This window comes from Mchenga conophoros, linkage group LG20 (genome assembly GCF_057382185.1).
Source record: "Mchenga conophoros isolate Kocher_MC1m ecotype Shallow Benthic linkage group LG20, M_conophoros_male_GT1.1, whole genome shotgun sequence".
NCBI classification, from domain to species: domain Eukaryota; kingdom Metazoa; phylum Chordata; class Actinopteri; order Cichliformes; family Cichlidae; genus Mchenga; species Mchenga conophoros.
This window is the reverse complement of record NC_140545.1, coordinates 4981338-4999038: the sequence shown is the minus strand read 5'-3', so window position 1 is coordinate 4999038 and position 17701 is coordinate 4981338. Positions and strand designations below refer to the sequence as shown.

Here is a 17701-nt window from a genome sequence, read left to right as displayed (position 1 = left end):
TAAATAACTGGACATGAATACATGTACAAACAAAGGCAGCATAGCTCATGATAGCACTTTTTTTAGTTATCTAGAATAAAACAGGATCCAAATTGGATTGAATTAAATAAAGGTAAGCACAATAGCATCAGGAAACTCATCTTCTTGTTCTTTGGATGCAAACATATCTATTCGGTTTAGTTTAATTTAGTATTTTTCACTTGGTTAGCCCCACCTGCAGTTTCAAGGGGGCTTTTGATGCATGTATTTCACACCCTTTGCCGTGAAATTCATGCGGTGTGTCTGAATGATCTGAAAAAGAGGAAGCGTGCTGTGAAAGGATTGGACCTAAGATTAATCTTTGAGGGAGTGCACAGGGGATTCCAGCAAAGAGGATGAGAAACTGCTCTTGCTGACGGAAAATGTTCTGTCAGGCACTGTAGGGTAGACCCGCAGACCCCTACAGTCCAGTGCTTTGCAATTAATATAAGTCCAGAGAAGTGCTGTGTCACAGGAGAAAAACAGCAGCATTAGTAACTAAAATTAGATTTTAGTAATTTATAGAAGTTTCATTTCCTAAATCTACAAAATGTCTCAATATAATTGCAGTGACTCAAAGAAATGCATTTATTTCTAAAAGTGTCTGATCTAATGCAACCAGTCAGATTCTACCACACTGCTCTAGATGGAAAAGCTAAACATCTTAGCTCCAAGTGGAAGAACTGGCAATGACACTGTTGTACAGACATTTGAGTCGTCTGTTTCCCAGATTATTAATCTTACTAACCGCAGGGATCACCCGATTCTTCATCTCAGCTGGTGAAAATATTTCACTCTTCCAAAAATATTCAAAAACTGCAAATGTAATGCGATTCTCATCACCTCCACCTTACTTAAACTGCAGTGCTGCTTCTCATTTTAAGCATCATATCTGCAGAACATCAGCACATAATTAGTGATGAAGTCAGCATAACAAACTTCCAGTGTTTCACAGTTTAAATATGTTGACTTGCTTCTGCATGTAGCTTTTGATTGGATATAAAATGATGAAGTCAGCTCAATGAAAAACTATATTACTTTCATTCATGTTTTCCATGGGATTAAGAAAGCATAACTTACAAATGATGAATTGAAATAACAAAATGTTGTGGGTAGTTTTGTGTTTGTTTAAAAAAAAAGTGAACATAGACAGTGGTGCAGGGAGGTTAAACTCCTTTCATATCACGGGTCATATATGACCCACTTTGAGATATGTTATTTAGAAAACGAAGTGCTATTACAACACAAAGATTTTAAGTAGTAAATGTTTAAAATTACAGAAATCTATAACTTATTTATTTTGGTGTACTATAACTGGTCACTGGCGTCCAGATTGGAGTCTGGTCCCTGCTTAAGAGGTTTCATGTCGATTGCTTTCCTCTCACTCGTTCAGTAAGTAGAGTGAAAATGTACTTGTGAGTGATGCCAACTTCAATGCGAAATGGTTGAAGTTAATCAAAAAATATTGAATTTCTAAAATTCAAAAGGGAGAAAATATCACTTAAAAGATTTGAAACAAGTTTGCACAATTTAATTTGTTTGATTAATTCAGCATTCAGGTTTGTAGAGTCATGGTTGTTACAGAGGGTGCAATGAGCAATCTCGAACACGTTTGCCGTTTACATTTGCTGTATTTCACCATTTATTCTAAACAATGACTCAGTGTTAAGCTTAGGCTCCCTTCCTTAAGATGATAATGCGATTTATGAAGATTAAAGGTGAGATGATGTGCAGAGAGGAAAAAACAAAATAACTTATCTGACGTTAACGCAGAATGGGTCGTCCATTCTCTGGAAAAAGGAAGAACCAAAAATAACATCAAAACTTAACTTGCAATGAAAGTGGAGAAAACAAAAGTGGAGGAGTACAGCTCAGGGCTTAAAGGGAAGGAAATAAAGAATTACACAGATGATGAATAATGAGATATGAAGATGGCTATTTATGAACTTTGGACAAGAAAACAACACATTAAGATCAGAGCGCAAACATAATTCATGTTGTTATTATGTGCAAGTTATTTTAGAAAGAGTCATAAAGTTACCCATGATAGGTCAGAAAGATATAATGGCATGATTTATGGTATTATTTGGTCATAAATAATTATTTTTTATACCTAAAGCCTTTTTAGAACTAATAAAAAGAAAATGTTCTGATGAAAAGAAGTATATAGTGGCTCTATAATGTAAGGGTACACACACATTTACCTTAAAAACAAAAGATCCCAACCCATCATGGTTATAGTGGAGTGAATTTGTGGCTATAAAAATCGAAGTTTCCCTCCTACAAGACTTTCCTTCACCCTTGACCGCTGCCTGCAGTCCACTTACAGTTAATCTCTCATCAGCTGTGTAAATTCAGCTTTTCATTGCCATAGCAACCCTTAAAGATAATCATATGTTTTAACACTTCAGTGCAAGCTTCAGTTTGCTGAGGCAGGCCAGAGATCAGAATATTTAAAGACTCAGACAATGCCTAACGGTGCCAGAAGGGGGCGAGCTTAAGGTAGGCTAAGGCACAACATTTGGAAGCACACTGAACACAAGTTTCAATCACTTTCATGGCCCCATGTGTATAAAATGGAGCAGCTAGGTATGCAGAATATTTTCTCAAACTGTGGAGAGGTTTGGAGATGCCCCTTCCTGTTCCAACATGACCGCCATCACTGCACAAAGCAAGGTCTATAAAGACACAGATGAGCAAGTCTGGCTTGACTGGCCTGACCCCAACCCGACACAACACCTTTGAGTTGAATTGACGTGAAGGCAGCGAGCCGGGTTTTCTCATCCAACGTCAAAAATCCCTATAACACACTCCTGAACTTTATGGAAAGCTTTTCCTATGGATTGAGAATGGCACTTCACTCAAGTTCATATGTGTGTGTGTGAAGGCAGATGAGCTAATATCTTTTGGCAATATTTTGTAACATCTGTTTTGATAGAGCAGGTGTAATTACACAGAGGTAATTAGGGAAAGAATTTTATTTATTTAAAAAAAAAAAAAAAAAAAAAAAGCACAGGTCCACATGAAACCACTGTTGTTCCACAATTACAGATCAAACGTGTTGCTTAGTACAAGGGAATAACAACTAGACAACCTCTGATTTTAAAAACTGATGACGTAGGCTGCGAAACAAAACAGTTAAGTTCAAATACATGTTCAAACAAACTGACTTTCAAGTGAATAAAAATAATGATAGCTTGTCCATTCCAGAGAAAATTAACTGGGATTTAAGAAAGCATCAAGATTTTAGCACATTTCATACTTTTTCAATGACTGAGTCAATTTAGAGTCAGGAAAAAAAAAAAAAAAGTCAAGCACAAATATCTGCATACAACACTGAATGATTAAAATGAACACTACAAATCATTAGAAAGCCGTCCATTGATAGTTTTCTACAACTATTGCCAGACAAATGTAATAATTTATAACTTTGGTTCAAAGTAACTTTGCATAAACCAATAAGTAAACTTAATATTGCAACAAAGTCAAATTACTCACTTAATAATTCAATAATCAGCTGAACAGAACAAAATCTTTCCAAATTTCATACGACTTTTGTTTTGCATCACATGCAAAAGAAACACAAACCTATTTAATTGCAGCTTGCGAGTCTAAAAATGCACAAGTTTTCTGAGAATCGGTTGATTAACATGCACACAAATAACAATCAAACATCCGTGCTCTCAATTTCAAACAATTTTTAAATCACGTAAAGTAGAACACGTCCGCCAATTCAGAAAAACAAGTGCAAAAATATTTCCAATCTGTAATAACGTACATGCTTGACTATGAGTAATAACAAAAGTAACGTATAAATTAGTTCACAGCTGAGTTGGCAGGAAAACTTCCCTCTCTGCGGCTTGCTTGTGCAGACAGAGAGACAGCAAACATAATTTCTTCCATATACTGGAAATGTTTTATTTTTATTTTTAAACCACACTTGACCTTAGGAGCTGTCACACTTACAAACTTGCTTATGAACAGCTTTACAGTAAGAAAGAACCGAAACTGAATCGCTTTGGTGAGAACCCTTTTTGTAGTGAACTGCTGAGAAATGTTTATGAGATGGAAATGTTAGGAATTATTTTGACCCTAAATAGGCCAACAATAACGGAGCACCACTTTTTACTTTCCTCAGCTGACATGTAATGGCACCAGTACAAATACCAATAAAACAAAACCTAAACCACAAGAAAACATGTCGCTTAACATTTACCAGTTTCTGGCTGCTGTAGAGATCCAGCGATGTTCAGTTGAGGGAGGTAATGCACTCGGTCAGTGTAAGTAGGTAAGACGCGACTTTGTGCCCAAGCAGTGTCGACTGAACAGTACATGTTTATTGCACAATTCACAGCGCAGGTTTTAAAAAGCCATCAGTGCAATTTCATCTTTTTTTTGTTTTTTTCCCCTTCTTATCATTTGCACCTGTCTTTGTGTAAGAGGAGCAGTGATCAAAAGGCAAAAACAAAACCCATTTCACGTTTGAGCACTAATGACTCACAAATATAAGATCTGATTTTACTGCACAGTTCTTCTGACATCTGCAATTTGCATCGGCAAACAGTAGGTAAAGCACCAGAGAGGTGATATTTTCTTGCACTACTGTATGTCCTCTCGTTGCGCAGGAACAACAGGTTAGTCAAGGGGCCAGAGGCACACTTGCTCTGTACGGGGCAGCAGCAGCAGCTCTGTCGACACTCATCTCCAGTTGTTGTACATGTAGAGGCAGCCGAAGAACAGGTTGGCAGTCAGGCTTGCAAACAGAAGCCCCGGCCATATGAGACGCTTCGCAAAATCTGGAGAGAAAAGGCAAACGTGAGCCATGAGCCCTATCATCAAACCACCTCATCTGGTTTTACATTTTGTGTCTGCGTCACAAAATACTTTTCCCCCTCCTTTAAATCAGAACAAATAGAGAAGAAGTTACAGAAACTACAATCAAGTTCATTGAATTGATTTTAATGAAGCAAAGACCCACAGGTAGCTGTGTGGTAGCAGTGTTCTTAATATTCTGTCCCTCATACATGGGATGCTGCATTAGTTCCCGTCACTTAAACTGAAATTGCTTTAAGAGGAAATCTGTTTGCAGTCACTGTAGAGATCTACAGAGATCAAAAGCAGCTTCAAATGATACACACAGACATTCTCATGTATCAGCCCAAGCAGACTGAAATCTTTTAAAACCCAGTTAGCCAACAGGCATGATACAAATATTAAATTTTCTGACATAGATACATCCATCTCCCTGCAGGGTTGAAATCAAACTGCTTACCTTTTGGAGAACGCCTGCCCTCTGGACACTGAGTTGTAGTACCGACCAGGCAAGCAGAAGAACCTGAGGAGCTGCTTCGCTTCTCTTCCTCTTCAATCACACTATCGTCTCTTAACAAGGAGCTCAAATCTGCAAGGCCAATCAGGTAAAATCATTAAACCACAAACCAAACCATCTAAACATGTTCACAAGTCGATTTGTTTCATTGTGTGGTGGATTTGCCCCCCCCAAAAAAGTTTATATTGCCACCTGGTGGTAGTTTCAGGAATAACAGACAAACAAAATAAGAAATATTGCCAGAAGTCTTCCTATAACAGTCAGCCTTATGTATACTTGCCATTTTGACTTTGAAAGGGTGACACATCGGGTGAAAAGCAGCCGCTGTAAACCGAAGGGGTCGGCTCAGACAGGAGATGTGATGGAGACGCAGGTGGGAACATGAGCGTGGGTTCTGGCTCTGCTGAGAAAAGCCGGAGTCTCTGGCCACCAATGTTGAGACGAGCAGGGCTGATGAGGGGACGCCGTTGTCTGGCAGAACCTGAACTGGATGTAACAGAACCAGCTACCGAAGGAGCTGGGGAGGGACCCGGGGATGATGGGCGGCTCCCAGACTTGAGCGAAAAGTAGTCTGTGCCAAAAAAGAGAGCGGTGAAAAATGTTTTCACTAAGCAACGTCTTAGTGAAAAAAGCACCGAGCTGTTGCTTACAATGAAAAACTGAACAGAGGTCACAGAATCGCCAGGACTTTCAATACCTGAAGATTGTGAATCTTTGTACTGTGAGGCTGGTCTGCTTCCACTAAACAGGTAACCAGAATCTGAAAATTAAAAAATAAATAAATGAATAAAACTTTTCACCACAAACTGATGTTTTCACTTAAATCTGCATCAGTATTTCTCATAAACGTAAAACTACACAACTTCATGCTGAGACTCAGGTTTTAGTTCATCACATTCAAAGAAAAATTGATAGTCTTCACACTAAAAATCCACAATATTAGTAAATAATTAGTGACAAATCTGTCAGATTAAGCAGCTGCAAATGGGCCGCCTACTGTAGGACCACGACTGCTCCTAAAACATACGCTTTACACTGCAAACACACATTTTTTAATTTTTGCATTTGAAATAAAATAGAGAAATTTAAGCACAGATGTGCCAGAGATTTCTGAAAAATCCTGTCTCCATTGCATAGTGTCTAAAAAAATAATGTATATTTATGCAAACACTTCAGCATAAATGACCTCTTAGTAAGAAATGCAAATACTGTAGATACGTTTGTGTAAACAGAGGCAATATTTCAGCTGATATTCCATAAAAACTGAGCTACGTAATTAGAAACCTCATGAGCATGCAAAGTGCTACAGTGTAACTGACTGTAAAAACAAACAATTCCAAATACTAAACCCAACCTACACCTGAAGCTACTTGATTAATTTGCACAGATGTGTCGGTTCCCTTTGCTGAAATGTTATTTTTTGAGCCGTTAGACCACAGATAAACGTCAACAAGCCATTAGAAGGATTACACAGAAATATCTGTCAGCACGAGCACAAACTGAAAGGGAAAACATCCCGCGCTACCTGTCCTGGTGAGGGAGGGCATGGTGCCGAGGCACAGGGCTCTGTTGAGACGCCCGGGCAGAGAGGAGGGGGAAGCCTTCCGCTCGTGACGACCGTGGTGGCGGTTGATGAGCTGGGAGAGGTTAGGGGGCGGAGTGGGGATGAAAGTGTCCGCCACATCGGTGGAGCTCAAAGGAGGGACTGTGGAGCTTCCTGCAAGGTATCTGCAACACAAGAGCAACGGAATGGTCTACTACCTGAAATTAAAGTTGTAACACAGCAGCAAAAACATACAAATACTTACATACAGAAAGTCTAACATAATACTTCTGAGGAGAGGAAATTGGGTACTGATAGAGCAAATAGTGTAAACACAATTAAGAATTTTACCTGCTTACCACAATTAAACATATGCTGATTTAAAGACCAAGTGCGAGAAGAAAACTGGGGACACACTTAGAAATGAGCTCTGACAACCCCTTAATGTCAGCACTAATGGAGGCAGGCTACGACAAGGCTGTCGCTGAAACGCTGCAGCAGCTGTGTGACAGCACGCAGCAGCTGACGGGGAGAGACGAGAGAAACGCTTCACACACTCATGGGTCCACACAGAGCAGCGACATAAAGCTTCTTTGTATAATCAGGTCACTTCTGATTATTTCCACTGCCTCCAAAGTTGAGTAATAAAGTTTTACAGACTGGAAAGAGACATGCAGAAGGAGACAGGATGCTGGTGGAAAAACAAGCAGAAGACAATTCCTTTTATCAGTCGTTTATTATATTCCATGTACAGCAAGCATTACCACAAAGCCTCCGAAATGGAGCACATCATTAAAAGCAAGATACCCAAATGAACCATTTAAGCACCCAAAACGCAAAGTGTTTCATCGAGCATGTTGCAGGAAACCTTTGAGCAGGGATGGAGCTCCTTTCTGAGGCTGTTACAGGATATATAAACACATCGTCGGTGATCAAACTGTGATAAACTGTAAAAAAGTATCAAGATTTCGCATAACAACGGGTCCTTTTTTTAAAAAAGTACCAAGTGTTTCTCCAACAGACGCTACTAAAATATTTAGATAAACATACTTGGGATAAATAGTAACAGTAGTATAATAATGAAGTACAATAATTTGTCACATATAGTAGCTTAATTCTACAGTTAACACTTTGAACATAGTGCTTCTAGAGCTAGACACTTGACACAAAGAGGTCTACAGTCATACAGCTCATCAGGTAGAAACAGGAGTTCTCTAAAAAAAATAACACGCAGAAATAGAAACACTCAAACCAGACATTATGCAAATATCATTTAAAAAACATGCAAACCAAACGGTAAAAATACTTTCTTTCTTACCCTTAGTACACACAATGGTCCAAATACAGGGTGTAGCAAGACGAATCATTCAGTTTCAAAAGGATTTATTTATTTATCGTTTTAAATATTGGACATAAAAGCTTGTGGTAAATTTTAAACTACATGGCTGAATATAAAATTTTTTACATACAATGTTGTCCTTAATTTGGCCCCCCTCTGGACGCATGGCACATGTCCAAACGATAGTCAAACTCCCATATTTGTATGAGCATGTCTGGGGCCACTGCAGCTGCTGGTGCTACCAGCGACCGCATTAAAACCGACAAGCCCCGTCTTTTTAACGGTATGCGTTTCGGCCGCAGGATTAAAGCGCTTTGAATTCGTGATGGTTCTTTTTGATACACCCTGTACGTCACACAACTAACCAATACAGCTTGTTTTGTTCTGTGATGAACGTTACTTTTGAGTTTAAGATGCAGTTTGTCACATGCGGCAGTTCAAAAAACAAAACAAAAAAAGCCTTCAAGTCGTTAGCAATTAACGTCACAGTATAAACAGCCAGTATGACTTTTTTTTTCTTCTTTTTAAAAACTGCGGCACTATACAGCATTGCATTGTGCTTTTTTGACGTATATCAGGTGTGAAAAGTCACACAAGTTCATAACTTGATCAATCATCTACCATCTTAGACTCAAAGCATGTGAAGTCTACTACACCACAGGCGCTGGTTTGACAACATAAATCTCTCAACAGAACAGCGCAACACAGTTTAAACCCACAGTTACAACACTACAAAACTGATGAGCAATCACAATCTAAGCACCTTGTCTCCCATTATTTTGTAACACCTTCTCACATCAGAGTAAAAATAAATACCCCCTACATCCAACACAAGTAAAACATAACTATGAAACTCAAACAAGTTAGATGAAATGTTAGCACGTGCACTTAAAACGGTCATTAGTGTTTATCACATATCAACTTGTTAAAATACTGGCAAAGGTAGCATTAGTTATAATGGAAGCTAATACGGTTGTGAGTGATGTAAGGTCGTCATTTTAGCTGTAAATCGCCTCATTTAGAGCTTGTGCAGGACAATTTAAGATTGATCCTGAGAAAAGACTCCAAGATGTTGCTGAGTGGAGCACCGATTAAAAATGAAAGAGGGGTGGGGCACCAGGAACTGATGCTTACACAAGATACCTCAAATGCTGAAACAAGCCAAGTACCTGTCAGGTAGTCACCTACAGGCTATTTTGAACTTGAGTTTTGAGCCCACAGCTAAAAGCATCAAAATATGACACAAAGAAGTACACATAAATACTCTCCAAAACCTTTGAACACTTTGCATATGCAGATCTTTATCATGCTGCACCATCAGAGGCCTCTGATGGGCTCTGATCATTCCTCGATGTCACAATGAGCCCAAACATACAGCCGGATACACACACACACACACACACACACACACACACACACACACACACACCTGTTCAACGGTCTGGGTATTTCAGAAACTGCTAATATACTGGGATATTCCAATATAACCATTACAGAGAATGGTGTGAAAAAGAAAATGCCCAGTGAGTGCCAGGTCTCTGGGTGAAAAAGCTTTGTTGAACCCCAGAAATCAGAGATCAATGACCATAATTCTTCAAGCTGATAGGAAGGGAGCAGCGACCAAAACAACAATTTGTTAAAACCAAGGTATGTAGAAGAGCATCTCTAAATGCAAAACCCACTGAACCTTGAAGCAGATGGGCTACAGCATCTCTGATCTCCAACAGCTAAGAACCGTAAACTGAGGCTACGATTCGCATGGGCTCACTTTTTTGGTACCTACTTGACCAGTATTCCAAGCGACCAGGGTTCTGAGGCGATCTGAAAATGTGATTTCAACAGACTGCATACCACTGATCAGCTAGTCAGTGGTGTCACATGATGAGTCAGGAGAGAATCTCCTTCACGGAATTGAAAACCACCATTTTTGTAACCTGGAAACAAGGGAAACGACAGAGAAACAACACCACGGTCCCAGAGCCTGACAAAAATCCACAGGCCGAGCAGCAGGTATCACATCGCCTCGACGTCCACCTTTGTTATGTCGCAAATAAATGATGTCAATGGATGTTCCACCGCGTTGCTATAACGACCTCAACCATATTAGCTGGTACTCTTTAGTAATGAAGAACGAGTCGTGCCAAGTCGAGTAGGAAGTAATGGAAAAAGGCCTAATACTAAATGTATTCATGATCTGCATGTTTGATTTGGCCAAGATTTTATGCTGGATGTCAATCCCTTTATGACCAGTGTCGCCATCTTAACAGACCATGTCAAAAAATTCAAATAATCTCAAACTTGTTTCTTGAACATGACGGCGAGTTCACTGCACTCAAATGACTTCCATAGTCACCAGAGCTCAATCCAATAGAGTACCTTTGGGATGAGGTGAAACGGGAGATTGTGTGAGGTTATCATATCAATATGGACCAAAATCTCTGAGGAAAGTTTCCAGCACCTCTTAAATCTGTTTTGAAGAATTAACATGGATCTGAAGGCAAAAGGGGGTCCAACTGGTACTAGCAATCAGTAAGTAACGAAGCGACCAGTAAGAGTATCTAAAACTCAAGACAACGCAAGGAGCCCTGCTGATGAATGAATAACCACCGGAGAGAACCGATTTTAATACTGGACTCAGTGTTAAGTGAGACAAGTAACAAAGGCAATCTACAGAAGAACTGATAAGTTCTCAAAGAAGCTTTAAGAAACAAACAACCGATCTGCCAAGTACACTGAGAAACTTCATGCTACTGTCTCAAGGTGAACTAATGCCACTGCAAGGCCAAATATTGGCCAATTCTGCATGATACAGTTCAAAGAAAATGTGTATTTGCAAAAATTGCTTAAAGTCAAGATCATGCAACTTTAGACGAATACTGAATGTTCTAAAAGTAAATCAAAAGGGTACAAGGTCACAACAATAATGGAGACAGGAGAAAAACTGCAGAATTTGGGAATAACAAACTCGGGCAGCTAAATACTTAAACCATTGTAAAATAAATAAATGAATAAATAAACAAACTACAATAGTAAATGTCGATTAAAATTCGCAGATTTTGCAGGCATGCAAATTTTCTGTCAGCTAACATCACTACACATCATGCTCCACGTCACCTCCTGGTGCTGCCAAAGACATGAGGTAAAAACACCAGAACAGGCTGCATTAGAAAATATCCAACGCCAATAAAAATTGTAGGTGATGTGAAGCGATAGAGAAAGAGTGTGATTACGCAAATACCACATCTTATGTGTGGTATAAAGTGTTTACACAAATTAGTATTTCATGCAGTGAGTTGTAGTTAGAAGCCCCACAGCTTTAACAGTGTTAAACGAGTACATTCAAAACAATCTAGTAAAGTGTAAAGCAGTTAATAGTAGCTAAAACCAAAAATGTTAATAACCCAATATACTGGTTGCAAAAATGAGCTTATTTAAACATCATTTTTTTCACATATATGGTGCAGTAATAATGATGCTAAATACATAATCAGTCATTTGAATAGAGAACACCAATAGGTTGAAATGTCAGAAGGTCCTGTAAAGTTTACTTGTTAACCTTCTTAGGACTTTATAACTGATAATAATTAGAGTAAGCTTATAAATAATACCTTTATGATATTATGATTACTGAAATGTTTCCTCATTGCTTCTCTCAGTGAATAGATAAAAAACAATGACAATAACAATTATTCAAAGCAGAAGGACAAAGCACTACCATGAGGTAACAATATTATCTGATGCAAAATTGTTTTAACTGCCAAAAATTGATGCATCAAGCACCTGCTCAGCACGTGGCTGTGTGGCTGAAGGTGGGATTTGGTAAGGAGAAGGGACTAGCTTCAGGTCGTGTGCCATATCTGGAGATTATCATTCACATGTCAGAACATCACAGTCATTCTCACACAGAGCTGGAAGATTGAAGGTTTAAAAACAGACAGTGACAGAAATGAAAAGAAATGACAACATTAAAAATACACCAATAACACTTGTTAGATTGATGCTTTTTGATCCGATGCTTATGAATGCGAAGCATTCATGGAAAGACGGCATGTTTTTGTATAATCCACGGTTTCAAATACAATGTGAACAGTACTGCTCAGGTTCTGACCTTCGGTATCTGGCTCTCCGTGCGCCCAGCGGTTTACGAGTTGCCACGGCAGCAGCAAAGCTGACGAGGCAACAGAGGGAGACGCCAACAAGCTTCGTTGTGTACATCCAGCTCAAGGCATCAGTCATGTAGCTCTCGGCCATGTAGAGGCACAGGATGAAGAACCACAGGACAGAGGCTACAGCATCAATTCTCCTCAACCTGAAATGCAGCAAGATTAGTTTTTTTGTTTTAATTAAACTGGGAACTATGAACAGTCCATCCAAAGGCAAATAAAATGGTGGCTGCTTACCTTGCAGGTCCAGCTAAGAAGATACCAGTGAGACAAGTTAACAGGCCAACAGAGACTACAGCCAGCTGGTTGTCCTTCCCATGCTGCCACGCAAGCTCGGCATTTTCTATGGCCTTGTCTGGGATCAGCTCCAGGAGACTCTGCCACACAGGCGGCACTCTGCTGCTGTTATCAGTGTGGGTAGACTCATTGTGGACTTGAGGCTTTGGAGGAACAACCCCACCACTTAATGTCTGCGAGCCATCAGGTGACGAAGGCTGGTCTGGCAATTCACAGAAAATTGTGGCAGCAAGGAAAGCACATATTAGGAAGGCAAGGGCCCGCAAGAGTACGACTCCCATGGGAGAGGACAGGGACTGGGCACTCTGCAGGAGGACAAAAACAAACCAAACAAAGAAAACAAAAAAAAAAAAAAAACAGGCTCTTATTGTGACATTTTCACAGCATACTGAAATTAATAGCATACAATGTCAACATAGTGTTAATAAAGTCTACAACAGGGGTCTGAATGCCAATTAAACGAACTGAAAGCACTGTTAGTTATAGTTCAGTGCTTTACCAAGAAACGGGTAACAGGACTGCACCACATTAATGAATCACTAGTGTGAATAAGAAAGTCAAAGTTTAATGCACTCCATTAAAGCCACAGCAGTGGTTAAATATCGTTCACTCGTATCCTCACACAACCTGAAATTAGACATGACGCCTAACGTCACAGATCACACTGGAGCAGAAGCGGTAACAATTGATTAATCACTTTAAACGCTGAAAAGCAGGACTTGACTGTGTCAAAGCGCTAATCCTTATCAGCAGACCCATGAAAACAAGAAACCTGTTGATCGCTTCACTGTTTGAACACTTGCCTATTTTGTTTGAGTAGGTCAAAGAGGATCCGAATGCACACTAAATAGCTACTGATAAGGCATTATGTCATTAGGTGTAACAACAAAGAGCAAAAGGATGAAAGTTTCCCTCTTACATTTCAAGATGAACAAATTATGTTAAACATGAAAAAGCAACAAGATGGTATCACAGAAAAAAAGTTAAAATTAAGGCAGTTTCCTGCTCGTCTCAGCTAAAATAATCATGTTATTTAGTATCTGGCTAAAGGTCAAACACCCTGCATGCTACAGCATTTGGTCATTTAGTGTCTTTTATGTGTGATTTTTTTTTATTAAATAATTCACAATATTGCCTGATTGGGTGAGATTGGGTTGCACTGACCTTTACAAAGCCCATGTCTGACTCCCGGGTGCGCCGCAGCTGATTATTAAGAAGCACCGTACGAAGCTGGCGGTTCTGATATTTAATGTAGTACTCCACTGCTGTCTGACATGGCCTGCATAACTTATAAGTCTGCTCCAGGTGATGCTTGTAGGCTTCAATTTCCTCATCGTAGTTCTCCTACGGGAGAAAGAAACGGCATTTGGTGTTATTCTTCAGAACAGCATGTTGGGCAATACTATGATGTGACAGAAACAAAGTGCATACATCATCCCTCGGGATATATGAGGCCAACTGTTTGATCTTTGCAGACTGGTTGTTATTACACTTCCGACAAAGCAGCATCTGACAGTTGACCCACTGCAGAGTCTTAGGTGTCTCCGATGAAGGAAGGCTTCCAGATATGCCATGATTTAGATGCTCCATGTACTGAGCAGGAATGGGCTTGTTGTAGTCCCCATTCTGAAAACACAGACAGTTTTAAAAAAATGTATATGCGTTAGAGAAAAAGAATTACCACACTTAAGAAACAAGTTACATAGTGTATAACACTTACCTCCTGGAAGCCATTGTACTGGTCACAATTGGGGCAATCCCAGCAGTTCCTGTTCCCATAGGGCACAACTGTGTTCTGATTACAGAACCAGCAGTTAACACTTGCATGGGTGGGCTTCTTTCTGTAAGCAACAAGGTAAATCCAGCGTGTTATTCAGTGGCAACCGCTGCTGTTCAGTTATGCAAAAATACTTAACCTAGCCTGAGACATCTGAATATGCCCATTGTATTGATGTCACGTGACATAAATACTAACTGTAAACATCAAACGGGGTTAGCTAAAGTTGGACTCACAAAACTGCAAAGCATCAAGTTAGTTAGCGGCACAGCTGCTCTTAAAGTGAGCGCCCGGGCTAGCGTAAATACACAGATCTCTCCAGAGGAGCAATAGGAGCAGGACAGGAAGCACTATTTCTTTAATGTCACAATTAAAAAAATCAACTGGTGTGTTTCTTTTATTCCACACACATTAACTTGTGCTAGCGTGAATGTAGCGTTAGCTACAAACACACCGCCGCGGTGCCAGAAGTCGGAGAAGTTACCTGGTGGCAATTTTATATATGAGCGCTCCGCCGGCGACAAACGCCGTAGCTCCGACTCCGCTGTACATTAATTCGGGGTATTCCAGCAGAAGCTTGCTAAGCGTCTCCATCTTTTTTCGCAAAAACATTAAACGTAGTGTTTTAAGATTGCAAAACACGGCGCGAGCGCGCACGCGGCAAACGATTCCTTTTGTTCACGCCCCTGTAACGGAAACGGAAAGTACGTCAATACCTGGACGCATTCCAATAGGGTTCATTAAATCCTTGCTGTCCACTCTAACGCTTACGATGCTGCTTTTAATTTGCGCCCAATAACACATTTTGGTGGCGGTGTTTATTAAAGTAAAACAAATTAAAAATGAAAGAAACTAAGCATGTTTTTCCTCGACGGTAAGTAAATAGCTGTGCAGAGGATACATGCTATGATCTTGTTGGAATGCGGGACAGGGTATTAACCCAGATTAAAAAGCGTGTTCGGGACATAAAACTTTATTAACTGTTATTGTTATTGGCTTCCGAACTTTTCTTAGAAATATCAGGTTTTCCTATATTTCCTCAGTATCAAAGTACTTCCGCTTGAAAAAGTTTCCATCACTTTACACAAGTAAAAACCTTCAATACTTAGAAACAGTTTAAACAAAGCATACAGGTCTGTGAAATATTACAGCTAATAATCATTTTAAAACCTGCATTTTCAGGTAGCCTCGCTTAAAATGTATCAAGTCTTCTACAATAATCATCATCATCATCATTAATAAATGAATAATAATGATAACAAATTGGAGAGGGTGAAGTTTCTGATGCAAAAATAACTTTATTTGAACAAACGTGATGTATTTTACATCAAACAAACATTCACAATCGAATGAGAAAACGGGTCAGTGCTTGAATGTCATTCATCTTTTATAGCAGCTCACACATTTGGATAAATCCGGAGAAAACAAATAAATAACGTTACAGCAAACGTACAGGCCTATTCAAAATTATATACCAATATAAAAAAACAGAGAAAAAGAACAAAAGTTTGCTTATTTGTAAGCCTATAACCCGCAGTAAAAAAAAAATTACAAAATAAAAATGCAAACCTCAAACCTCAGACCCTTAGATCAGCTGTCTTCCTGCCGTTCACACTTGATGGGGGCAAGTTTGAAATAAAATCACATGGTATATGGTAGACCTGCCGTCTGTAATTCTTACAAAAACCCAAACTTTATAAAAACTGTACAAAATCTATACAAACAAAATCATCAACAGCATTATTTATAACAGACATATGAAACTGCCAAACTAAACCAAGTACCTGACAAACCAGTGACAGCCGAACTGAAATGGTGAGAGGCGAACTCAGATGTGAACTTGCCATCAAAGCACAAAATAACTCAAAAGTCCTACTGGTCCATTAAATAAGCCAGGGCTGGGTCCGCTGGCCTGCCGTAGGAGGTGAACTGCTGGTAGCTGCAAGCCACGGAAACGGTGCCTCCATCCGGGCTCATCGGTTGGGTCACCCCGCCGTAAGGATACCCGTTGTGGGGGACCAGCACGGGCGGGTGGCGGCGGTAAGCGCCGTAGTGAGGATGGTGAAAGTGGGGAGGAGGGGTGCAGTAGGAGGTCATGGAGGTGCCCGGGGACACGCTGCGGCTGTGTCCCGTGCTGACCGTAGCTGACGCATATCCCGTCGGTGGGGTCGAGCCGGGCTGGCACATGCTCCAGGAGCTGCTCACGTAAGGCTGCAGGTAGAGCGACTCAGAGTACTCCACGGGATTCCCGCCCAGGTAAGGCACACTCGGGGGTCTGTAGGGTCTCCGCACCCTCCTCCGCCGTCGGTAGTTTCCCTTCTCAAACATGTCCTGAAATGCGGGGTCCAGCATCCAGTAGTTGCCCTTTCTGTCCCCTCCGCTGTCCCTGGGCACCTTGACGAAGCACTCGTTGAGAGACAAATTGTGTCTTATGCTGTTTTGCCAACCTTTCTTGTTCCTCTCGTAGTAGGGGAACTTGGACACTATATACTGATAGATCCCGCTCAGAGTCTGTCTCTTGTTCTCGCTGTCCTTGATGGCCATGGCGATGAGAGCCACGTATGAATACGGCGGCTTCTCCAGCTGTCCGGTCTCCTGCGCACCTTTAGGCTCACAAGGGGGCGAGTTTGAGCCGATGTCCAGAATCTGCGCACCTTGGGGGGACTTCTCTGCATCCATGACTCAGGTAAGCTATCGGTTTGTTTGTGGGTCCGGCTGCGACTGCTATCTGCCCGGTAAGCAAGGCAGCTCTATGATTGTGTCTGCAGGTGCAAACGGACACATACACACACTCCTCCCACAGGTACCGCGCAGCTGTTGTTGCCAGCTTTGATCTCACCGGGTTTCTCACACTGTTTATGCCATTGTGTGTGAAACCGTGGAGGCTGTTTAGGTTGAAGCAGGGGTCAAGAGGCTGTGTTTTAACTTCAGTCAAAAATATTCCCCCTTTTGAAGCAGGGCGATCAAAGACTTATTTAGGTGTACTGAGTTTACGTGAGTGACAAGTAATGTTCTAACACACAGCAATCCTAAAATCTTATCTACATTTGATCTCCACGACCTTAGGAAAGGCAACAGGTGGGAAAACATATGTAATATTAAACTGTAGATTTGATCTTCCCTAAACTAACAACTCAAGAAAGCTGTTTATATATGACATTTTGCTAAAAGCAATGCTCTTCACATAGTTTTACTATTTTATTTGAACTTGTCGAAGACGTTAAAGCATGCTGCA

The 17701-nt window shown here is 40.4% G+C and overlaps 2 protein-coding genes and 1 long non-coding RNA gene across 4 annotated transcripts; 1 reads left to right on the top strand and 2 right to left on the bottom strand.

Moving 5' to 3' along the window:
- The first annotated feature begins 2463 nt into the window (after positions 1 to 2463).
- On the top strand, positions 2464 to 6102 carry LOC146550177 (uncharacterized). Of its 2 annotated transcripts, none has more exons than XR_014890185.1 (3): positions 2464 to 2520; positions 5270 to 5435; positions 5645 to 6102. It is a non-coding gene; the product is annotated as an uncharacterized LOC146550177 (long non-coding RNA). The 2 variants fall into 2 exon arrangements; XR_014890184.1 differs by lacking the exon at positions 2464 to 2520 and adding an exon at positions 4663 to 4833.
- Positions 3014 to 15145, bottom strand: tmem201 (transmembrane protein 201). Its single transcript, XM_085260149.1, has 11 exons — positions 14951 to 15145; positions 14410 to 14530; positions 14121 to 14315; positions 13854 to 14033; positions 12630 to 12994; positions 12338 to 12538; positions 6873 to 7075; positions 6045 to 6107; positions 5628 to 5918; positions 5291 to 5419; positions 3014 to 4814 (listed from the first exon to the last, which is right to left on the bottom strand). Exons 1-11 carry the CDS (start codon positions 15076 to 15078, stop codon positions 4717 to 4719), a joined length of 1974 nt encoding a protein of 657 aa, XP_085116275.1. The 5' UTR covers positions 15079 to 15145; the 3' UTR covers positions 3014 to 4716.
- A 653-nt stretch (positions 15146 to 15798) lies between these two features.
- foxl2l (forkhead box L2-like) lies at positions 15799 to 17221 on the bottom strand. The gene has a single exon (XM_085259312.1). The coding sequence runs from the start codon at positions 17143 to 17145 to the stop codon at positions 16339 to 16341; it is 807 nt and encodes a 268-aa protein (XP_085115438.1). The 5' UTR covers positions 17146 to 17221; the 3' UTR covers positions 15799 to 16338.
- Positions 17222 to 17701: the final 480 nt, after the last annotated feature.